At 38.2% G+C, this 25,258-nt stretch overlaps 1 protein-coding gene across 1 annotated transcript in view; it reads left to right on the top strand.

Moving 5' to 3' along the window:
* The window catches only part of AVL9 (AVL9 cell migration associated), a 59,603-nt gene that overhangs the window by 3,881 nt on the left and 30,464 nt on the right, over positions 1-25,258 (top strand). Inside the window, exons 2-7 of the mRNA XM_061165407.1 lie at positions 14,319-14,439; positions 16,111-16,196; positions 19,689-19,760; positions 22,507-22,596; positions 23,262-23,328; positions 24,441-24,481. Coding sequence (XP_061021390.1) covers positions 14,319-14,439; positions 16,111-16,196; positions 19,689-19,760; positions 22,507-22,596; positions 23,262-23,328; positions 24,441-24,481 — 477 coding nt within the window. The remainder of the gene's footprint in view (positions 1-14,318; positions 14,440-16,110; positions 16,197-19,688; positions 19,761-22,506; positions 22,597-23,261; positions 23,329-24,440; positions 24,482-25,258) is intronic.

Below are 25,258 nucleotides of genomic sequence, written 5' to 3'. Positions count from 1 at the left end.
AAAATATCAAGAAAGTGTACTTAAAATCCCAATATAAATCATACTGGGTTTTCCAGGTGGCACAATGGTAAAGAATCTGCCTGCCAATGCAGAAGACAAAAGAGATGAGGGTTCAATCCCTGGTTGGTAGGAAATAACAGCGCACACCAGTATTCTTGCCCGGGAAACTCCATAAGACAAAGAAGCCTGATGGGCTACCGCCATGGGATCACAAAAAGTCAGACATGACTGAACACACAGGCAAAGCATAGGTCGTATTAGTTCTTAAACGATGTTCTTTACTTTTGCAAATGATTCTAGAAGACCTACAACTCTGCTTTCTTAAAAAAAATTTTATTGCAGTATAATTGATTTACAATGTTGTGTTAGTTTCTGATGTACAGCAAGTGAATCGGTTACACATAAATGCCACTGTTTTTTTAGATTCTTTCCCATATAGATCATTACAGAGTGCTGAGGAGAGTTCCCTGTGCTATAAATAGGTCCTCATTATCTATTTTTATATAGCAGTGTGTATATGTCAGTCCCGATCTCCCAGTTTAGCCTTCCTCCCTTTCCCCCTACTGACCATAAGTTTGTTTTCTACATCCGTAACTCTATTTCTGTTTTGTAAATACATTTATTTGTACCATTTTTTTAGATTCCATGTACAAGTGATATCATATGATATCTGTCCTTCTCAGTCAGAGTTACTTCACTCAGTATGACAATCTCTAGTTCCATCCATATTGCTGCAAATGGCATTATTTAGTTCTTTTTTATGGTTGAATAATATTCTATTAAATATGCACCGCATCTTTATCGTTTCCTCTGTCAACGGACATTCAGGTTGCTGCCATCTCCTGGCTATTGTAAATAGTGCTGCAGTGAACATTGGGGTGCATGTATCCAACTCTGTTTTCTTAATCTCTCAAAAATCCAAATATGTTTGATGTTCTGTAAAGTGACGTGCATTAAGTCCTAGGCAGAAGGACTGTTTTAGAGACTGCTTTTCTTTGTTAATCGGTATAGCAGGTGTTTCAGACTTTTTCATTACGTAAGGTTTCCCTCAGGATGGATTAATCAGCTACCTTCTTTTAAGATTTTATTTCCTTGTGTAAAGGATGAAGAGTGCATGGCTCATTGAACTGTGGCTGGCTTCGGATTGTTTTAGGTGGTTTGAGGGTGCTTTGTTAGACTGCTCTTCCAAGTACTGAAAATGCTGCAGGTCATGGTGAGCACCAGTGCATTCAATGCACTGAGGTCACTCATAGAGAAAATTCCCATACTTGGTTGTGATTTGTAATATTTAGATTCAAGTGAGCCGAAGTTAAACCTTCATTTAAAAAAAGGAACTCCTTGTAGCATTGTGCTGGGTTGAACACGGTGACTTTATCTAGAGGAATGTACTAAATCTTTGTAGACTCTTCTGCTATATTCTGCTGTAAAGGGGCTCTGTAGTGCTGTGATGAAGAAGTCAGGTCTGTTCACATGGGCCAGAGGAAAAGCCATTTGTGTTGAAGGTCCTCAAACTAGGCATGTAGATGTTCATTCCTTCATCTTATTTCTGACATTTTTCCACCTTTGAGGCCTTCAGATGTATTTTAAATGAAAAACGCCTCTTAAAGTAGAATGAACATCTATTAACATTATCATTTTATTATTTTCTCACTTTTATTTGGTTAATTCATGGGGATGGATTCTTCTATAGATACACGTTCGTTTCTCGTGGTCATTCTCATTTATTGATATACTTAACCTTTAGAACATTTTAAGTGAGCTAAGGTACTACCATGACATTTCAAATGAATGGTTTTGAAATATTTATTCATTCTGACTCTTCCCCTGAAATTGTTTAAAACTTAGCATTTAGTAAAGAACTCTTCTTCCTTAACAATTCACCTGCAGTTAGACTCATTAACGTGAGGTAATTTATAGACTTCTTTGTAGTAGTTTGCTTATTATAGATTGTGTGTCCCAGAGCTTTGCTTGTTCTTTATTTGTTTTGTGGAAGTAAATATATAAACTGAATTTGTCAGATTCACCATAATTTTGGCAAAATAACATAATCAATGTATAGCAAATCTTTTGGTTATTTCTTAGAGTGGAACTTTTTTAAACACTCAAATTAGTAGGGAATAGTTATTTTCCAAAAATGATGTCATAGAAAGTTGGAATTAGGGACTTCCCTGGCAGTCCAGTGTTCAGACTCTGTGTGCCTAATGCAGAGGGCACAGGCTCAATCCCTGGACCTGGAACTAAGATGCCGCATGGCACAGCCAAAAAAGAAAAAAAAAAAAAAACAAGAAAAGTTGGGATTATTGCTTTAATTTTGGCCACTATTCTGGAAGAGTTCATGGTTTTATATACATAGCTAGCAGTTTTAATTCTTGAATAAACTGGTTTTACCAGATTGTACTTCCCTCAAAGGTATAATTGTGAAAGAACTAGAACTCACGTTTGCGCTAGTTACAGCAGTGAATAAAGCAACTAGATACAGTGAAGAGAATAGTGTATTTTCCTGTTGGACTGAGTGGGCTGATCATAGGAAAGTATCTGTGAGTGGCAGGATGTAGTATTGTAAATTCAAGGGTGGGTTGAGGAGATTTGGAGGGACATTTGGTTTATGTTAGGGTTATAGTGTCAAGCCCTGACCCATCAGGTTTTGGGGACAGAAGACTGGCTGACAAATACACAGTTTAGGCACCTGCTGTTGATGGAATCCTGCGGTGACAATGATGAAATATTGGGGAGATCTTGTTTAGAATTCTTGTTGTAATTAAATAGGTCTTTGGGACAGTAAAAACAAATTTTGTGAGAATTAGAGATTAGGGAAGAATAAAATCTAAAGTTTATTTTTTTTGTTCTTCTTTTAGCTATGCAGAAAAACTCCTGAAATAATATTGCATTTTCTGGCCCTCCATAGTGCTTTTATATATGGGTGGAGGTTTCTCCCTGATTTTAGCCATGCTTTTTCTTTGCTGAAATGATGAAACTTTCTCAGTTTGCAGGGCTGCAACATTAACACTTAGTACCCACTCCAGTGTTCTTCCCTGGAGAATCCCAGGGACGGGGGAGCCTGGTGGGCTGCCGTCTATGGGGTCGCACAGAGTCGGACACGACTTGAAGCAACTTAGCAGCAGCGGCAGCAGCAGTGGAATAGATTTTTTTTAGGCCTTGGCATCACAGCTACGCAGGATAGGGGGGCAGGGGGTCAACCTTCAAGAAATCAGGAAGATTCTTTTGTCTTAAGATTCTCCGCAGGTGGCTAGACAGTGCCTGAGAGCTAAGAGTATATATAAATTTCTTTCTTTACCTTAAGTCTTTGATCCCGAGTAACCCACAAGTTACCTAAGTAATATCATGGGTAGTCTTCTCCTTGTTACCAGTGTGACTGCAGATCCTTTGCTGAGCACAGCTTTTGCTAGATATGGGGAAACTGCAGGGATGGGCACTATAAGAGGAAGATGAAGACCTATCTACCTAATAATTTTTAAAAAGACTGGTCCTATTATATTCTTTGGTTAAGATGCCATCGGATTAAAAACTTAGTTCTCGTCCTAGGGTATTTTTAGAGGCTGTTATTTAAGTGGATTTTTTGGACAGTTTTTAAAATAGTATTTCAGCTGTTTTAGGAAATGACATTTCTTTTCAGAAGTAATATGTGTTCACTGTGGCAGAAAAGTGAGAATATAGAGAAAAAAGAAAGCTGGCACTTCAAATCCTTTATCCTAGAGAAGTCTGCCTTGATAAATATTCCTCCATTTCTCCATTTTTTAATGAATATACATAGCTTTTTCCAGAAATGTATTAAACTATAAACAGGTTTTTTTGACCTGCCTTTTTAATGTAACTTTATACCATTAATATCTTCCATTTTGAGAACTATTGAATTTTAGCATCTTAAAATAGCTAAGTGGTATTTTATTGAAATCTTTATTTAACTGGTCTCCTTTTTAGACCCTTAGGTGGCATTCCAGTGTTTTGCTATTTTAAATAGTGCAGCAAAGAACATCATTGTGACATTGCACCATTTTTCTAAGTGTGGAAACTATTTTAAGCCATCTTTTTTTTTTTTTTTTTTTTTAATGGAGAGCTTGTTAAAATAGACTTTGAAGCAGAATATCCTGAATACAACTTAAATTACTGTGGGTGAGTCTGTCTTCATCACAAATGTCACCTATTGTACTATGGCATTCTGGGTTTATTTTAACATAGAGTGATTCGCACATGCCTCTGACTCAGCGGGGCTTTTGATAACCATTCAGAGAGAGGGAGACGATGGAGCAGTTAGCAGTTACTTCTCAGTGTCGACCAGAAATGTGACCAGAAACATAACGCTGTAGTTTTCAGCTTACCCTCCCTTCTTTCTCATATGTTGCTGCTTTTCTTGTGTGGACTGGAAGGGCATATCTACTAAATGTGTACGAAATACAGTGACTTAGTCATGAATTTTGAAAGAAGACCTAAAGAATTCTCTTTATCCAGGAGTTCTTGATAGCTAGTTAAGCTGATAGATGCTTTTCTCACTTGTTCCTGGTCGGCAGTGTTCTAGGTAATTAAATCGTCAGAAGCCCAGCTTCAGGGCAAACTGTTTGGGTGTTCAGTTAGATTTGAAAACAGCCCTCTGCACTTGTATTTTCTTTATCCAACTTGTTGTCACAAGGCTTGCTAGCTATGTGTTAAGGGGATCACTGCAGAGTTGTTAATGAAACCTGTTCCTGCTCCCATAGCCTTCACAGATGATATTAGTATTTTGTTAGGTTCTATTTGGTGGGTATGATGCACACCCAGAAATTAAAATCTTTTTTTGCCATGTAGAAATTCAGTGTTGAAATGTTAAAAATAAACATATGTGTAACAGATTGCTAGGATAGAGCTTATTAAAATAAATTGATTTAATCATTTCTTAAGAAGTTTTCTAATTTTTTCCCTGTAAGAAAATATTTTTTGTCATCTTAGTATATATTCACAATAGCCTAGAGATTAATGTTCCATTTATATCATCTTATCCAGAAGACCTGTCTTTGACATTGCACCAGATGTTTTTTTAAATAATTTCTCTTCCTAGCCTCCATTGTTGTTGTTTAGTTACTAAGTCGTGTCTGACTCTTTGCGACCCCGTGGACTGTAGCCTGCCAGGTTCCTCTGTCCAGATTTCCCAGGCAAGAGTACGGGAGTGGCTTGCCATTTCCTTCTCCAGGGGCTTTGTATATGGAATTCTTTATATCCCTTTGTAATTTCAGCTCTGCCAACTTTGTTAGAGAATAATGAGGAAGAGTGCCAGTTCTTTTCTAGCATCGAATCTTCCAGAAATTTGCAAGGGAAAGTATAACTTAGAGAAGACCTGTTTTCTATGTCCAGCATTTCATTTAAAGTGAAAATCATTCTGACAGAGCCTTGGTGCCTACAGTGTTTTGGCTGTTAGGAAAACAAATCCCTGAGATGCTTAGAAAGGAAGCAGAGAAATGGAGCTGCTGGTCCAGAATCTCATGAAGTCCTCTCCTTCCCTCAGTAAGCCTGTATCCTTATCGGTGGAGTCCAAGGATGTGTTTAGTTGGTGTGCTGTTTGGCATTGTGGCTTCAGTGGGTCTCGGACAGTGGAGTGGATGTTGCATTGTTAGATAGCGAACAAGGGTATTTTTGAAGTACTCAAAGTTCACATCAGGACACTATGTTATTGTTCTGGTTTTGTAGTTTTTCATTGGTGTTTTTCCAGCCTTTTGCTTCTGAAGACAAAGTAAATGGACTCTGACTAGAGGACCCCAATTTGACTTGAAAACTATTGGAAAGGGTGGTAATTTTTATTATTTCTGGAGCGTAAACATATGTCACTTTTTTATGTAGTTCATGAAAAATTGTCTTTTTATTCCTTGTGGTTAGAAAACTGTTAGTCAGCTTTCGGGCTTCCCTGGTGGCTCAGTAATAAAAGAATCTACCTGCCAATGCAGGAGATGTGGGTTTGATCCCTGGGTCAGGAAGATCCCCTGGAGAAGGAAATGGCAACCCATTCCAATATTCTTGCCAGGGAAATCCCATGGACAAAGGAACCTGGATATAGTCCATGGGGTTGCAAAAGAGTTGGATATAACTTAGTAACTTGTTCAGTCAATCAGTCATGTCCGACTCTGTGGCTCCATGGACTGCAGCACGCCAGGCTTCCCTATCCTTCACCATCTCCCAGAGTTTGCTCAAACTCACGTCCATTGAGTCGGTGATCCATCCAACCATCTCATCTTCTGTCATCCCCTTCTCCTCTTGCCTTCAGTCTTTCCCAGCATCAGGGTCTTTTCTAATGAGTCAGCTCCTCACATCAGGTGGCCAAAGTATTGGCGCTTCAGCATTAGTCCTGCCAACGAATATTCAGGGTTGATCTCCTTTATGATTGACTGGTTGGATCTCCTTGCAGTCCAAGGGACTCTCAAGGGTCTTCTCCAGCACCACAGTTTGAAGACATCAGTTCTTCAGCGCTCAGCCTTTCTTATTGTCCATCCCTCTCATCCGTGCATAACTACTTGAAAAACCACAGCTTTGACTATACAGACCTTTGTCAGCAAAGTAATTTCTCTGCTTTTTAATATGCTGTCTAGGTTTGTCATAGCTTTTCTTCCAAGGAGAAAGCGTCTTTTAATTTCATGAATGCAGTCACCATCTGCAGTGATTTTGGAGCCCAAGAAAATAAAGTCTGTCACTGTTACCATTGTTTCCTTGTGTATTTGCCAGGACTGAATGCATGATCTTAGTTTTCTGAATGTTGAGTTTTAAGCCAGCTTTTTCAGTCTCGTCTTTCACCTTCAGCAGCAGACTCTTTAATTCCTCTTTGCTTTCTGCTTTAGGGTAGTGTCATCTACATATCTGAGGTTACTGATATTTTTCTTGGCAATCTTGATTCCAGTTTGTGCTTCATCCAGCCTGACATTTCTCATGATGTACTCTGCATATAAGTTAAATAAGCAGGGTAATAATATAGCCTTGATGTACTCATTTCCCAGTTTTGAACCAGTGTGTTATTCCGTGTCCGGTTCTGACTTTAGCGACTAAACAACAATTCAGTTTTCACTTGTTAGCAATCATCCTTTGTCTTCTTTTTCCTTCCTCTTATCTTTTGTAGTTATTTAAGTGTGAAAATTTTATTGCTAATTGAGATCAAAATAGATTTTGCCATATGAGTATTTGTTGACATAAAAAGATACTTGAAATGTGTGTGATTTAATATTTAATGTTATCCTTTAGGGGGTATATATTAATATCATATTATATATTAATATATATTGATTTAATATTTAATACATTTGTTACACATTGTCTATGCTAATACCTTACCAGGTACCATGTTTGATCCCCAAATTTAACTTAGATTTTGGGCTGTGAACTTTCAGTATATAATAGTACTCTTACTGGATGACAATCATTCTGAATATTTCTTAGTCTCTGGAGATGTACTTGTTTTTTGTCAGTGATTTTCACGTATACCCAGGGCTGCCATTACCGTGTTCAGACCCACTATAGCACAGCTGCAGGGGAGAGCCCTTCAGGTAGACTGCCATTGTCAGTGGGTCCCCGTAGACTCTACAGTGAGACTGCCTATATACTTGCCTTTACTTTCTGCTTAGCTTTATTGGCTCTATTGTTTAAATTGTGTTTTGATTTAACAGAGTATTATGTAAGAGTCTCAGGTAATCGCCAAGAGAATTCCTCTTAAGCCTTTGTGCCATGAGTTGTATGTCTGTGTGGATTATTTTGGATACATTGAATGGGAGCATACAGAGTATTGAGTCAGCACTCAAAATATGTAGAATTTACACCTTAAGATTTATAAATCCCATTAAATGCAAATAACAGATTCACTGTTGTTTTGTTTTTCCCCACACACCAACTGGGTATCTAACAACTGAGTCTTATTCTATACTAGCTACCCAGGGTTACCCTCATACTCCACAGGTTTAAGGGCTCAGCCCCACAAGATGCCCTTACTTTAGACACCAGTCCCAGGTCCCCAGGCTACCTGCATTTCTGTCCAACTTTGCTACAAATTCAGGGGTTCCCATATTCCCCATTTAGATTCCGAGATTTCCTAGAGCAACTCACAAAACTCAGGAAAGCACTGCTTACTTTTACTGATTTATTTAAGGATACCTCTCTGGCATAGCCCAGTGGGAGAGATGCATAGGATAAAGTATGTGAGCTGAGACATGGAACTTGCAAGCCCTCTCTGGGAACAGCATCCCCCCAGCACCTCAGTGTCTTCATCAGCTGAGAAGCTTCCTGAATCCGATAGTTTGGGGATTTTATGGAGGTTTCATTACATAGGCATGATGGATTAAATCATTAGACATTGGTGATTGATCTCCACTCCCTCTCCCCTCCCCGAGGTTGAGAGGTGGAGCTGAAAGTTCCTAGCTTCGAATCAAGGCTTCCTCATTCTGGTGACCAGGCCCTATTCCAGAGTCATTTTAGCCCCACCTAGAGTCACCTCATACTGTTCATGGGCCTTAGAAAGCATCACTACGAACAAAGCTAGTGGAGGTGATGGAATTCAGTTGAGCTATTTCAAATCCTGAAAGATGATGCTGTGAAAGTGCTGCGCTCAATATGCCAGCAAACTTGGAAAACTCAGCAGTGGTCATAGGACTGGAAAAGGTCAGTTTTCATTCCAATCCCTAAGAAAGGCAATGCCAAAGAATGCTCAAACTACCACACAATTGCACTCATCTCACACGCTAGTAAAGTAATGTTCAAAATTCTCCAAGCCAGGCTTCAGCAAGATGTGAACCGTAAACTTCCAGATGTTCAAGCTGGTTTTAGAAATGGCAGAGGAACCAGAGACCAAATTGCCAACATCTGCTGGATCATCGAAAAAGCAACTGAGTTCCAGAAAAACGTCTATTTCTGCTTTATTGACTATGCCAAAATCTTTGACTGTGTGGATCACAACAAACTGTGGAAAATTCTGAAAGAGATGGGAATACCAGACCACCTAACCTGCCTCTTGAGAAACCTATATGCAGGTCAGGAAGCAACAGTTAGAACTGGACATGGACCAACAGACTGGTTCCAAATAGGAAAAGGAGTACGTCAAGGCTGTATATTGTCACCCTGCTTATTTAACTTATATGCAGAGTACATCACGAGAAACACTGGGCTGGAAGAAGCACAAGCTGGAATCAAGATTGCTGGGAGAAATATCAATAACCTCAGAAATGCAAATGACACCACCCTTATGGCAGAAAGTGAAGAGAAACTAAAAAGCCTCTTGATGAAAGTGAAAGAGGAGAGTGAAAAAGTTGGCTTAAAACTCAACATTCAGACAACTAAGATCATGGCATCTGGTCCCATCACTTCATGGGAAATAGATGGGGAAACAGTGGAAACAGTGTCAGACTTTATTTTTTTTGGGCTCCAAAATCACTGCAGATGGTGTTTGCAGCCATGAAATTAAAAGATGCTTACTCCTTGGAAGGAAAGTTATGACCAACCTAGATAGCATATTAAAAAGCAGAGATATTACTTTACCAACAAAGGTCCGTCTAGTCGAGGCTATGGTTTTTCCAGTGGTCATGTATGGATGTGAGAGTTGGACTGTGAAGAAAGCTGAGCACCGAAGAATTGATGCTTTTCAACTGTGGTGTTGGAGAAGACTCTTGAGAGTCCCTTGGACTGCAAGGAGATCCAACCAGTCCATCCTAAAGGAGATCAGTCCTGGGTGTTCATTGGAAGGACTGATGCTGAAGCTGAAACTCCAATACTTTGGTCACCTCATGTGAAGAGTTGACTCATTGGAAAAGACGCTGATGCTAGGAGGGATTGGGGGCAGGAGGAGAAGGGGACGACAGAGGATGAGATGGCTGGATGGCATCACCGACTCGATGGACATGAGTTAGAATAAACTCCGGGAGTTGGTGATGGGCAGGGAGGCCTGGCATGCTGTGATTCATGGGGTCGCAAAGAGTCGGACACGACTGAGGGACTGAACTGAACTGGGAGTCACCTCATTAGCTTGTTGTTGTTCAGTTGCTCAGCCATATCTGACTCTTTGCAACCCCATGAACTGCAGCATGCCAGGCCACTCTGTCCCTCATCATCTCCCAGAACTTGTTCAAACTCATGTCCATTGGGTCGGCGATGCCATCCAACCATGTTGTTCTCTTTGCTCCCCTTCTCCTCCTGCCTTCAGACATTGGTGTGGTTGCAAGCATCATCTTGTGAATAACAAAAGATGTTTCTATCACTTGGGACATTCCAAAGGGTTGTAGGAGCTTAGGGTCAGGACCAGGGACATAGGTCAAATATATATTTTTTATTACATCACATTTAACTGTCCTGTATAGCTAATAATAATGTTTTAAAAAAGCTATAAAAAATATTCAACAGTAGAGAGTTGACTAAATAATGAAACAAAACTATATTGAAATTGTTGTATATGGGTAGACACAAAGGAATTTGTGTGGAAGTGTTATAAACTTGATTAGCAAGTTTAGTAGTCTCCAAATGCAAGGATTTGTTGGTGGCAGGTAAACCAGTAGAATTCTAGAAAGTTGTCAACACAATATAGGCAATGTTCAATTTGTAAAAAGTTGTATCACAAAAGTTGGCTGTTTGAAATTCTGAATACATATTTCCAAACAAGCATTGTTATAAATATTCTGGGTGCAAGTCAGTCTAAAGCTGCCTTATTCTACTCATGGAATTCTTCAAGCACATTTACACTTAAATCAATTTTATGAGTTGACTATATTTTATATTCCAACTAGAGTCACTCAAAGCACATCTTCCTTCAGTAGAATCAGGAGAATATAATGAACATAACATAATATCAGATATTAATTAGACTCTGGCCATTGGTCACTTGTTAACTAAATCATCAGAAAAATAGATCTTTTCACCTCCCTTTGCTTCCAAAAAGATAGGATAGAGATAAGATTTCCTTCAGAAATTAGGAACTGCTTATGGTTATCTTTTGCTTTTTTTTTCATTCTAAAAGCAATCATTTAAAAATAAATACTAGTTTACTTAAAAGTAAATGATAATATTTTCAACTTATTGTCAAGTGGTTTAGAAAATGTATCTGTATACACATGCAACACAAATAAAGCACATGTTGACAAAAATAAGCAGTTTGTGAATACAGATGAAAGTTATAAGATTGTTCAAATTTTCTATAACTTGGAAATTTTAAAAAACGATTAGAGAAAAAAAAAAACAGGAATATTCCTTTATCTCCAACCTTCCTCACCTCTCCAGAGATAAAACCTCTTTATATTAAAGATTTTTTTCAGGGATGTTTTTTAATTCATTTACAAAGATGTGCTGTGTAACTGTTTGCATAAATGGGATTACAAAAGAAGTAGGATTATACTATATTTACTGATACTCTGCTTCCTCATTAAATTTAATAGTATGTATTAATTTTCTATTACCGTTACCACAAGCCACACACTTAAAACAGCACAAATTTATTAAGAGTTCTGGAGGTCAGAAATCAGAAATGGGTTTCACTAAGGCTAAAATCAAGGTGTTGGCAGCTCTGTGTTGCTTCAGGATAATCTGGGGGAGAATTCGTTTCCTTGCATTTTCCAGCTTCTAGAGGTCATCTGCATTCCTTCGCTCACGTGACTTCTGAAGGCTCAAGTGCCTTTCTCCATCTTCAAAGCATCTTGAAGCATATCATCTTCACTGTCTCTGACTCTGTCTCTTCTGCCTCTCCTAAGAACCCTTGTGATTACATTGGGACCGCCTGGATAATCCCCATCTGGAGATAATCTTATCTGGAACATCCCTTTTGCATTGTAAAGAAAGGACAGATTCTGAGAATTAGGAGATGGACATGTCTGGAGGGCTTTTATTTTATGTACTTTACAGTATATCATACCTGTCTTGCTTTATCTATATATATAAATCTACCATTCTTTTTAACAGCATGAGAGAACTGATGTAAAATCTACTTGACCAATCCTCTGATGAATATTTAGGTTTCCAATTTTTATGCTACAGTAAGTGATATCACTGTGAACATTTTTGTACTTCTCCATGTGAATATCTGTGTGTATTCCTGGAATAAATTTCTAAAATAGAACTTAAGTCAGAGTAAATGTATTATTGATTTGTTAATTCTGCCAAATAGCCACCCAAACTGCTGTACCAATTTATAGTTGCACAGCCAAGCCCCATACTCTTGTCAACACAAAGTGTGAGTAATTTTTTTCATGTTTTTCAATAATGAGTAAAAATTTTGAAATTCCTTTCCTATGTTTAAATAAGAGATTGAGCACTGTTGTACTACTTTCTTTTGGAATTTTCATGATTAAACTTGTCGAATGAAAAAAAAAGGCACAACATAAGAGTTGTGAGTTAAATTTTATTTGGGGGCAAAATGAGGACTATAGCCCTGGAGACAGCCTTTCAGAAACATCTGAGGAACTGCTCTGAAGAGGTAGCTGGGGAGGTCAGTATATATATCAATACTGTGTGATTTTGGTGAAGGGGGTTAAGCACACATTTGGCAAAGGGTTACTGCGAGTCACAAGGAGCAGATATCCTTGTCAGTGATTTTAGTGTTTTTCTAGATATAAGAAGATGTAAGAATTTAGGCTTGTAAATATTCTGAAAATATCTGACATCCTGCTCTGCCAGTTTTTCTGAGAGCACAGAGTGCCTCATTCCTGATCTCTGCCCTAAATTCCGTTCAGAGTATGTTGAAGGTCCGTGACTGCGGTGGTTAGTGGTCTAATCCTTGTAGAGACAGGTTTCAAGTAATAATTTTTAGTTGGCAAAAACTTTTTGGATCATAAAGAGCAACATACTTCTTGATGTACTTGTGATAATTTGGATCCATGATGTTTATATTTATTTAAAAGCATGTTTATTCCATACTAAATGTTTTTTAAGTCAATACTATACATTAAAATTAGTGGTTTTTCGAATGAAATTATTTTGTAATAATTACCAAGTCTTCTTATGTTAAGTGTTATATATTGGACTTTAGTGTTTACATAAAATACAATAATTTATTTCCTTGGTGTTTTGTGTGGGGGGGGTTGTTGTTTTTCCTGTTAAACCAAGGATTCTGAGTTAATTTTTTTTCTTTTTTAACTTTGTAACAACTACCAGATTCATAGCTTCAGCTTTGAACTTACATCCTTCTCTTTATGGCACATTTTGCCTTCCCTTACACTTTGAAGAATTGCCAGTATAAAACTGGTATGATAGAGAAGACACAGAGATGTGAATGTAGCTTGAGGTTATTTTGCCTCCAGTTAACTAATATTAAATAACTGATCTTGGAGAGAAAGTTTGACTCCACAATCCAAACCTTTGAGAAATCCTTTCAAACTGAAATGTTGATTGCTTCTGGAGGTGGGGGGCAGGGAAATTTAAACATTTCAGTATGGCACTAGGTTACCTGTTAAAAACAATCATTTTTAAAGCCCTTTTATAATCAGCTCTCATGACTAGTGGCACCTTGATTACCTTAAATGTAGGAAAATCAGCCATCATGTCCTTCCACATTAAAGATGAGATCTAAAAGTGATTCTCATCCCTATGTTGCTCCAACTTGAGTGTATTTATTACTGATGCAATGCAAATCCCTTTTAAGTATACTTTGAAAGAAAATTAAATGTAAGTCAGTGTGATACAGTCCAGGTCTTCAGCACTGAATTTTGTCAGCTCTCATTGAGATAACCAAAAGACAAAGAAGCAGAGGGGAAAATGCTGGTAAACCTGGGGAATGCCAGAAACTGGCGGCTTATGCTAAAAACTTTATTTCTCTGAGACACAGTATTAGAGAGACTTCATTGATCAGTTCTCAATCTTGGGGCAAAAAATAACCTACAGTGGTAGTTCATGCCCACTTACCCCCTAACAGCCCACTGAAACCATAAGCTGCAGTGTTGGGAGCAAGGGAGTCAACTGATGGGAAGCAAAGCTAGATCTTGACTCCGCTTCTCAGGCTCCTTTGTTGGATCTCTCCTCCTCAGTCAGGAGGATATTGGTTTTTCTCAGCGCTCCCTGTCTTCAATTACCATCTATTTGATAACAACTCCCAAACGTACATCTCCAATTCAGTCACCACCACCACTGCACCCTACCCTTACACACGTCAAAATTAAATTCCTTTAAATCAAAAAAGGGGAAAGGCTTACTTTTTTTTTTCTTCCCCTTTTCCTCCTTTTTCTTTTTCTTCTTCTATACCCGTAGATTTGTTGATATTGTCAGATGGCATCAACAAGCGTGGCTTATCCTTACTTCTGTCATTGAGAGTTTGAAAGCATTTTTGCCTGTCAAGGTATAACTTTCCCTTTGATCTTCACCCTGTTGGCTAACATTCCTTACCATTTTAGGTCGAGTTCTCTTACCCGCCCCTGATTCCAGGAGATGGACATGATAGTCACACCTTACCTGAAGAGTGGAAATATTTGCCCTTCCTTGCCTTACCAGATGGCGCACACAACTACCAAGAAGGTATGTAAACTCACAGTGGAGCAATCAATAGGTGCCTTTTTTTTTTTTTTCAAATTTGCTCAGACATCTTAGAGTCTGAGTACTTTGGTAATGAAAGACATTTGGCCTAGTGATTGTTGATGAAATATTTAAATGCTTATTTGAAGATGACTAGTTAGTTATTTATACTAGAGGATCTGCAGAGGAGTACCAGGCTTATATTGGTAATGGTTGGTGAACTTGGCCACTCTTTTGCCAAGAGCTCTGGCCAAGGTAAGTGATTAGCCATATTAGGACATCTGCTGTTGGTAGCACTTTCTATATTTAAACCTCAGACTCCTCTCAGAGACAAACTCAGGAAGGTTACCTGCACCAGCTGCAGGCTGATTGAAGCTCTAGCTACAAGTTGACTAGCTTCATCTTCCAGTGCCCACCTGAAAACACCCGGGATTGTTTCTCCTCTCCTGAAGCATTGCCGTCACAGTCTGCTTAAAAGTTTTCATGCGTGGGGAGCGTGTTAACACCCTCAGAGAAAGCAGCGCTGTGAAGTTAGTATGGAATCTCCTATCACCCTATACATGAGTGCTTTGAATGGCTTAATGAAGAAATATGCTTTATCATGGTTTTATAGGCTCTTCCAAGACACCAGATTAAACTTGGGTTGGTTGCTTGTTTTTCTAAAATTTATTAATTTTTGTATGAAATAAGGCAAATCCTACTGTGCAGTTTAACATAAAGTTTAAATGCTGTATTTTTAACCTCACAAACCTTTTTAACTTTCTATTTTGTATTGGAGTGTAGCCAATTCACAAATCTTTTTGTAAAAATATTTTTAGTATGAGAGCTTTTAAACATACAGAAAAGTTGGAAGAATAGTAAATATTCGACAGATTTTCTTTATATATGTCTATGGTTTTGCCTATATTATATTTCCCTGGTGGCTCAGACGGTAAAGAATTGGCCGGCAATGCTGCAGACCCAGGTTCAATCCCTGGGTCAGGAAGATCCCCTGGAGAGGGGAATGGCTACCCACTGCAGTATTCTTGCCTGGAGAATCCCATGGACAGAGGAGCCTGGCAGGCTATAGTCCATGGGGTTGCGAAGAGTCAGACACGGCTGAGCAACTAACACTTTAATGGTTTTGCCTATACTATTTGAAAGTCAGTTGTAAACATCATGATGCTTTATCTGTAAATAATTCAGCCTGCATTTTCTAAAAATAAGATCATTCCTGGGATGACTTTGGATTTTGACCTTTACCACAGCTAAGAGATTTAACAGTAATTCCATAATACCACCTTATATCCAGCCTACATTCAGATTTCCTCAGTTGTCCTAAGAATTTCCTGGATCTGTTCAAAATTTCTGTGTTGCCTTTGGTTTCTATGATTCTTTACTTTCTTTTAATCTGGGATAATCCTGTATAATAAAAGTGTTTTCTGAGAAAGGCAACTGTAGTCTCAACTCATCCCGTTACAATTCAGCCTCTAGAGCTTTTTGTGTGATGAGTATACACTGGAAGGCAGTGAGGAATTCTAAGAAACCAGTGGTTTGATGCTAGAAATAAATCTGACGTGGGTTCCTGTTACTTCATTGTTTTTGTTTCAATGACTGCACTATACTAATGTCAGAGTTGATTATTAAATACAAGTAATCTACTTTGGTATTTACATTTTTCTGTATATCTCTTAGATACTGTGTTTTTTCACTTGCCACCCAGAAATGGAAATGGAGCCACTATATATGGTATCTCTTGCTATCGACAAATTGAAGCCAAGGTAAGACAGTTAAAATGAAAACCAAAAAAACACTTGAAAACTCTTTGTACTGGCCACTTAAGATGTAGAATTTGGGGAAATACATAAGTCTTTATTTTTCATGTGGTACCTGTAATATTGTTTTAAATGTTTATAAACCGTGTAGCTGTTTTCTCTACTGTACCAGTTAATTCACGTGACTGTTTCTCTAAGTTGAGATTAGTGACTATATTTGTATCATAATGTTTGGTACATTGTTTTTAGATAGTGATACCTAAATTATCCATTTATCTTTAGAATACTATATTTCAATTTCATGGTATCCTTGAGTTTTCTATTTCTAATGTTTGGTATGAAACTAAAAAAAATACAGAACAGACTTTTAGACTCTGTGGGAGAAGGCGAGGGTGGGATGTTCTGAGAGAATAGCACTGAAACAAGTATACTATCAAGGGTGAAACAGACCACCAGCCCAGGTTGGATGCATAGACAAGTGCTCAGGGCTGGTGCACTGGGAAGACCCAGAGGGATGGGATGGGGAGGGAGGCGGGAGGGGGGATCGGGATGGGGAACACATGTAAATCCATGGCTGATTCATGTCAATGTATGGCAAAAACCACTACAATATTGTGAAGTAATTAGCCTCCAACTAATAAAAATAAATTAAAAAAAAAAAAGAAAACTAAAAAAAAGGAATGGTAATGAGTGTTTTTCTTTTTTTTTAGAAGCTTTCTAGAAGTAGTGGAAAGTACTGACAGTAGCTGCAAACTACTCACAAGTTATCTTAATTACCTATAATTAAGATTTTGATCATTCTTAAACTTACCTGCCCTCCTAATGCCTAACTTAGTATAATAGCTCTGATTAACAAATTCAGATAAACCAAGATGGGTAGCTTCCCCTTTCCTGCTTTGTTTCTGAGCACCACATTCTTTTTGCAGTGGGGATACCCTTTCTGAGTAGATCACTTTCCTTTAATGAAATCATTAATACTCTGAAGTAGTGGTACTGGTATGTGTCAGTCATGTCTGACTCTTTGTGACCGCACAGACTGTAACCCACCAGGCTCCTCTGTCCATGGAATTCTCCAGGCAAGAATACTGGAGTGGGACAATATTGTAAAGTAATTAGCCTCCAATTAAAATTAATTAATTAATTAAAAAAGAATACTGGAGTGGGTTGCCATTTCCTTCTCCAAGGCATCTTCCTAACCCAGGGGTCAAACCCAGGTCTCCTGCATTGGCAGGCAGATTCTTTACCACTCCTACCACTTGGGAAGCTTGAAGTAGTTCTCAGCTGCACATTGTAATCACCTGGAAAGTTTCAGATAAGTTGGGATGACTGGCTCCCCACTCCAGAGATTCTGAGTTAATGTTCTGGCATCAGGAGCATTAAAAGCTCCCCAGGTGATTCTCATATGCAGGCCAGACGATGAACCACTGCTCTGAAACAATGGTTTTTAACCAAAACTACCTGGAGACTTCTTAATTATAAGCATAATTGCTGGGCCTTTCCTTCTACAGACCGAATTAGAATGTCTGATAATTGATCCTAGGCAATCACAAAGTTTTAAAAGCTTCCTCAGGTGGGTAATTAACTTAGTCATAAAAATTTTTCTTTTAATTTTTATAATGAACGTTTCAAACACAGATAAATTAAAAGAATGGTACAATAAATTCCTGTATACCCAACCATCTACATTCGGCTGTCGTTAATATTCTACCACATTTGCTTTGTGTGTGTGTGTTTCCCTGAACCATTTGAAAGTAACAAGTAAATTCCAGCATAAACAAGCTAGTTAACTACATGAAATAACCCTTCACGCACAGGGCCTGGAACAGAGGACACACATTGTAAATATTTGTGGTTCAGATGAATGCTGTGCTATGCTTAATTGCTCAGTCGTGTCTGACTCTTTGCAATCCCATGGATGTAGGCAGCCAGGCTCCTCTGTCCATGGGATTCTCCAGGCAAGAATACTGGAGTGGGTTGCCATACCCTCCTCCAGGGGATCTTCCCAACCCAGGGATCGAACCCTGGTTTCCCACATTGCAGGTGAATTCTTTACGATCTGAGCTACCAGGAAAGCCCAAGACTCCTGGAGTGGGTAGCCTATCCCTTCTCCAGGGGAACTTCCTGACCCGGGAATTGAACCAGGGTCTCCTGTGTTGTAGACAGATTCTTTATCAGCTGAGCTACCTGGGAAGCCCTTCAAATGTATAACTGAATTTAGAGATAAATCTGAGAATTTGTATTTGACTTCTTCACATACTGTTACCCTTGCACATTGATATTACTAGATGAAATGAATTGAGCTGCTGCCTTTTCTTGGAAATCTGTTCCTTTCACCACCTTTTACCCCTGTACATTGTGTGTGTTAGTCACTCAGTTGTATCCAACTCTTTACAGCCCCACAGACTGTAGCTGCCAGGCTCCTCTGTCCATGGAATTCTCCCAGCAAGAATACTGGGATGGGTAGCTATTCCCTTCTCCAGTAAGTTGTATAATCACTAGTAAAATTTTTTCTCCAGTGCTGTTGTTATTAACAGCAGTTCTCATGATCTGCCTAGATATCCTTAAAGTGGCACTCCACACTGCCTGTCTCCCTTACCTCCTGAGTCTGACCTACTTTAGTCTATCAGGGTTGCCCATTTCTCCAAGTTGTTCTCTCCCTATCTGATAACTAGACAGATAAACTAGATATCAGCGGTCCTAGAGCCTAGGAGAAAGCCTTTCATTCCCTTTGAACAAAGGTGAGACCTAATGGATGAATCCAATAAAGGTAAAGAGGTAGAAGCAGATTGAAGAAAGGCTCTACTCTCATTGTAATTTAACAGATCATCAGTTCTTAGGCAGTTGAAGACACAGATCCAAGGAGATGTCAGGCAGTACACGAGAAGGGGAAGAGTCGCTCTTACTGCCCTCACAGCCTTTCCTGGGGTTGATCAAGTCTTGTTTCCTAGCAGAGAACTGCAGAAATCTTATGTAGTCATCCTCAAAATCACCAAGACCTGAGTTATGGCTCAGAACTGGACTACAGTACGGTACAGGTGTGCCAGGACAGACTTTGAACAGTGGAGAATAACCAGCATAAAAAAACTGCTGACGATTCTTCCATCTCTGGAGAAACAAGCTCTTAAACTGTCCCCTTCTCACCAGAAACAAAAGTCTCTGAAAGGGGTATCCATTTTAAAACTGAAACCAAGGATGACTGGTTTGCATTATGGTTGTGGCAATTTAAGCATAAAGTATTCTCCAGCAGACTGTAAATTCCTTGAGAGCAGAGATGGTCCTTTACTGTTACATTCCCATTGCCTGCCAGAGTCTAACACAGAGTGCTCTGGTTGACATTTATTCATTCAATAAATATCTTCTGAGATTCTCAGTAAGTACTTTTAGATTTATTAAGTGCAAGTATTTTTTTTTTCTGATTGCTATCTTATATTGAAACATAATGATTTTTTAAAATATTTCCTTGAAAAATTTCTAATAGTGACTATTTGTTTGTAATAGGCATTGAAAGTACGGCAAGCAGATATCACCAGAGAGACTGTTCAAAAAAGTGTCTGTGTTCTAAGCAAGCTGGTAAGAGACTGAATAACCTGTTAATATCAAACACTCATGGCAGCTTTTTATTTGAGAATAAAGCATTATTGTAATGAGGAGAGGGACTTCCCTGGCCGCCCAGTGGTTAAGACTCTGTGCTTCCACTGCAGGGGGTATGGGTTTGATCCCTGGTCTGCGAACTAGATCCCATAGGCCACAACTAAGACCCAGCACAGATAAATAGATAAATATTTTAAAAAATAATTTAATAATATGGACCTTACTAATAGGATCTGAAGGATCAGGGTATTTCTTCCAAGATAGTAATTTTACACATAGGTCAAGAATAGTCTCCTAGAAAAGAAATGATTATAAAAGATTTTAATATCACAAAATTGGTGGATTGCTAATGTCATTCCTGTACACAGTTTCTCGAAGGGTAACCCGAAAAAATACATATCAGTGAATTTTTTTTTTATACTGGACCAGATGACCAGTGTATAGGAGTGCTGGATATTGGACAAATACACCATTTTGAAAGGCTTCCTGAACGATCATTCTTCAAAGAACAATAATAATCATAATGGTGCCATTTATCAAATGCCTATATGTCAAATATTCTATAGCTGGCACTTTTTAGATAGAGTTGTCATTTTAAACCTCATAAGAAGAGAGATCTAAGTACTTACTGTTCTTGTTTCACAAATAAAGGTACATCTCAGACAAAAATGTCTCTCAGAGACATGTAACTGCTAATGATAAAGTTGCGGTAAAAATCCAGTTTTATTGGGCAGAAAAAAACAGGCAGGGAGATGGAGAGAGCTGGCTCATGCAGAAACATCTGATGGTTCATAGTGCCTTTTAGCCTATATGTAAAAATATGTTTAGATAGTAATGATATATTAACCAGGATTTTTGTTGTTGCCTGCCAGAGTCTAGCATAGAGTGCTCTGATTGACATTTATTCATTCAATAAATATCTTCTGAGATTCTCAATCAGTACTTTTAATTTATTAAGTGCAAGATATTTTTTTTCTGATTGCTATCTTATATTGAAACATAATGATTTTTAATGACTTTTGTTGTTGTTTTAACCGCTAAGTTGTGCAGCCTCAGGGACTGTAGCCCACCAGGCTCCTCTGTCCGTGGGATTTTCCAGGCAAGGATAATGGAGTGGGTTTTCATGTCCTCCTCCAGGGAATCTTCCTGACAGGGATTGAACCTGCATCTCCTGCATTGGCAGGAGGGTTCTTTACTGCTGAGCCACCAGGAAAGCCCATTAACTGGGATACTGGGGATAAAACTATTCCAGTATTACTTGTTTTAACTAGTTAGAGAATATATACAACATTAGTTTCTGCATCCTGAAAAGGACATAGAAACCAGAAAACATCTAGAAAAGAACATTTTATTGTTGTTCAGCCACTAGGTCGTGTCTGACTCTTTGCGACCCCATGGACTGCAGCACACCAGGCCTCCCTGTCCTTCACTATCTCCTGGAGTTTGCCCAAATTCATGTCCACTGAGTCAGTGATGCTATCCAACCATCTCATCCCCTGCCACCCTCTTCTCCTTTTGCCTTCAATCTTTCCCAGCATAAGAAAAGAACATAAAAGGATGGAAATGGTAGGAAGAGGGTTTTAAATAGGTAAGAATTAAGGAGTAACTTTGTGTTCAGATACACAAAAGAATATTATATAGAATATAATAAGCACACAGACCAGTAGTTTTTTTTAGATTCTAAGCCTCTATTGAAGACCAGAAAAGGCAAAATGAACTTAATCATGAGTGTCCAACTAGATATAAGAACTGAGTGCTGCAAGGATGATTAAATGTAACCACAAGCTAGCAGAACAGTGTGAAGAATTATGATGTTTTAAATTTTATGATACTAATGGCTATACTAACGCATATGTATGGAATTTAGAAAGATGGTAACGATAACCCTATATGCAAGACAGAAAAAGAGACACAGATGTACAGAACAGACTTTTGGACTCTATGGGAGAAGGCGAGGGTGGGATGATCTGAGAGAACAGCATCGAAACATGTATATTATCAAGTGTGAAACAGATCGCCAGCCCAGGTTGGATGCATGAGACAAGTGCTTGGGGCTGGTGCACTGGGATAACCCAGAGGGATGGGATGGGGAGTGAGGTGGGAGGGGGGATCAGGTTGGGGAACACATGTAATTCCATGGCTGAGTCATGTCAATTTATGGCGAATACCACTACAATATTGTGAAGTAATTAGCCTCCAACTAATAAAAATAATTGGGAAAAAATAAAGAAAGAAAGAAAGAAAGAAATTTTATGATACTAATGGCTAACATTTAAGTGCTTTCTATAGCCAGATAGTCTAGTAAGTGCTTTTGAATGTGAAAGTGTTCGTCAGTCACTCGTGTCCAGCTCTGTGTGACCCCTTGGACTGTAGCCCGCCAGGCTCCTCTCTCCATGAGATTATCCTTCCATATGCACGGGTTTACATTAGGCAGCAGACATGGAGAGGTTAAGTGCCCAGAGTTATGTGACTGAGTGACCAGAGCAACACGCAGGAAGTCTGTGCCCACACTCCCAACCCAGTGCTCTGAGTGGTGGTTACTTTGTACCTGCACCCCAGAAACTAGAACATGTGACTTAACAACATTCAACTGTGAATAATAAGATACTAAAGTTGTCAGTAACTTTTTCCTTTCTGGTCTTTTCAAGTTAAAAAGTTGTGGGGTGTTTGTTTTGTTTTGTTTTTACTATTATCAAACTAATGGTAATTTCTGTTTTTCTTTAAGCCTCTCTATGGCTTACTTCAAGCAAAACTTCAACTCATTACACATGCATATTTTGAAGAGAAGGATTTTTCCCAAATTTCCATTCTAAAGGTAACTTTTTATCCTCCATGGATGTGTTTGAAGACAGATTCATGAATCAAGTAGATCTTTAATATTGTGAGAGAGAATTTATTAACTTAAGAAAGATATTCTTCTTTGAAAATAACATTGAAAATTGGCCAAAGATCTGCCCCAAATGTACAATTTCTACTTAGTAAATGATGACTACAGTTGATTATAACAAATATTTCTGTTAATGGATCGTAGCCCTTTTGCTATGGCATTGCTTCTCTACATTTGTTATCTCATTAATACCCTGCACAGTATGTTTATATATCAGGCTTCTGGATCCTAACTCCTATATCAAAAAGCACAGAAAAACTACATGACTATTTTACTGAAGAATAATGTTTTTCTCACGGCTGCCATTATTGTATACAGCGTGGACCTCTCCTGGATTCTAGTGAGAGAGAGACAGTTATTTAGCAAGGACGTAGAGGGAATTTATCCTAGGAATCCATACCACCATGGGAATGGATCAAGCTCTAAAATGTAGAGGTAAAGAAAGAAGGAGTGCTGGAAACTGGCAGAGTTTCAAAGAGACAAAACTGCTTCAGTTTGTCTGAAAACTGAAGCATTTTTCCCCTGGTCATCCTATTTCTGATTCAGTGTCTAAACTGATGGTAAAGTGTTCTAAACTGAATCTCATTTTATAGGAGCTCTATGAACATATGAATAGTTCCCTGGGAGGAACTTCCTTAGAAGGATCCCAGGTATATCTTGGTAAGTCGCTTTTTCTACAAGTCAGGAAAAATGCCCTCTGTTCTTTTTGTTTGGTATGTTGGTTGCATGTAAAACTTCATGATCAGAGTTACATTTCTATATGGTATCTAAATTCTCCAACCAAAATTTAGAAGTATTATTGTATAAGGCATATTTCAGCTTTTCAGAATAATAATGGAAGTTTTTTCTTTTCCTTACATTAATGCTGATCAGGTCAGTTCCTTGTCATAGCACAGGGAGAGCAAGGGAGAGAGAGATCTGCTTATTAGTGCCTTTCTATTCTAAGATTTTTCAAGTTGGGGGTTTACGCTATTTTCACAACCAAGAACATCCATTGGTGTGTCAGGCACTCGGTAAAAGTCCTTTTCATGATTTTTTTTTTTTTTTTTAATTTTTTTTAAAAAGTCTTGATCACATAGTAATTTATGCTCACTCACTTCAAATTTTAGCATAAAGTAGCCAAACTGTGCTAGGTTCACTTTTGCAGTTCTATGTGTAATGTGAGTTGGTTATAAAACTCCTTTTCAGAGGATATATTTTTCTCTGAATTAATTTATCTTGTCTTATGGCAGGCAATCAGAGAAGACTGTGATGCAGAAATAATACCTATGGGGTGTAGTGCCCAAAAACCTTGTTTAAATGATTGACTGCCACTGTGAAGTACAAGCTTCAGGATTTCTAAACTTGTGCAATTTGTAAGATGGCTTTAGAATGGGAAGAAGGTGTGAGAGTTGCACGGCCACAACATGAGCCTCTAGCCACAAGTAACTGTTTGCATTTAGATTAGAGTTAATAGAAATTAAATTTAAAAATCAATTTGTCATTTGCCATATTTCAAGTACTCACTGGCCACTTATGTCTACTCTATTGGACAATGTAGATTTAGAATATTTCCATTATTGCAGGACATTCTATCTGATAGTATTGAAGTTCTGTTTGTATGTGTACATAATCAGATATTACATAAATATTTAAATTTTGCATAGTCCTACTTTTACCTAACTTTTTTGAGGAGATTAAAACTTCCCTTGAAAAAAAAAATAAAACTTCCCTTGACAAAAACAGGTTGTAGTCACAGATTAGCTTTTCTTTTCTTTTTTTTAACATTATAGGTTTATCTCCTCGGGATCTTGTGCTTCATTTTCGACACAAGGTATGATACTTTATTTAAATTTATGATGTACTAAAATTATGTTCATTTAACTAGGCAGATTCCATGAGCTGCATGGTCTAATACAGATTATGGCATAACCATGTTTTAATTTTTCTGAGACAGCTGTCATAATGATAGAAAGTTAAAAGTGTTGGTAGTGCTTATATAATAGAAATTTCTAAAAGTACACAGTGTCTGTTTATTTCAGTGCAGGATAGGATACTTTCTTCTACAGTTGTTGATATTTTGGATATTATGAAATTAGAGTGGAAAGAAACCTGTTTTATTTTATTCTTCTTCACTATGGTTGATTACAGGATGTTGAGAATAGTTCCCTATGCTATACAGCAGGACCTTGTTGTTTATCCATTCTACATGTAGGAGTTTGCATCTATCACTCTCAAACTCCCAATTCACTCCTCTCCCACAACCCCCTACACGCCCACACTTGGTAACCACAAATCTGTTCTGTAAGCCTGTCAGTGTGTTTCATGGATAAGTTTATTTACATTGTATTTTAGATTCCACATGTAAGTGATATCATATGGCATTTGTCTTTCTCCCTCTGACTTACTTCATTTAATATGATAATCTCCAGGTCCATCCGTATTGCTCCAAATGGCATTGTTTCTTTCCTATGGCTGAGTAGTAATCCATTGTGTGTATATGTGTGTGTGTGCATGTGTGTGTGTATACCACATCTGAAAGAAATATGTTTTCATTTATCTTGTAGACTATTTTGCATGTTGCCCTGAGAGTGAAACATTTTCCAGCAAA

This window comes from Dama dama, chromosome 18 (genome assembly GCF_033118175.1).
Source record: "Dama dama isolate Ldn47 chromosome 18, ASM3311817v1, whole genome shotgun sequence".
Taxonomy (NCBI): Eukaryota; Metazoa; Chordata; class Mammalia; order Artiodactyla; family Cervidae; genus Dama; species Dama dama.
The sequence above is the reverse complement of the archived record's forward strand: the minus strand, read 5'-3'. Positions and strand labels throughout refer to the sequence as shown.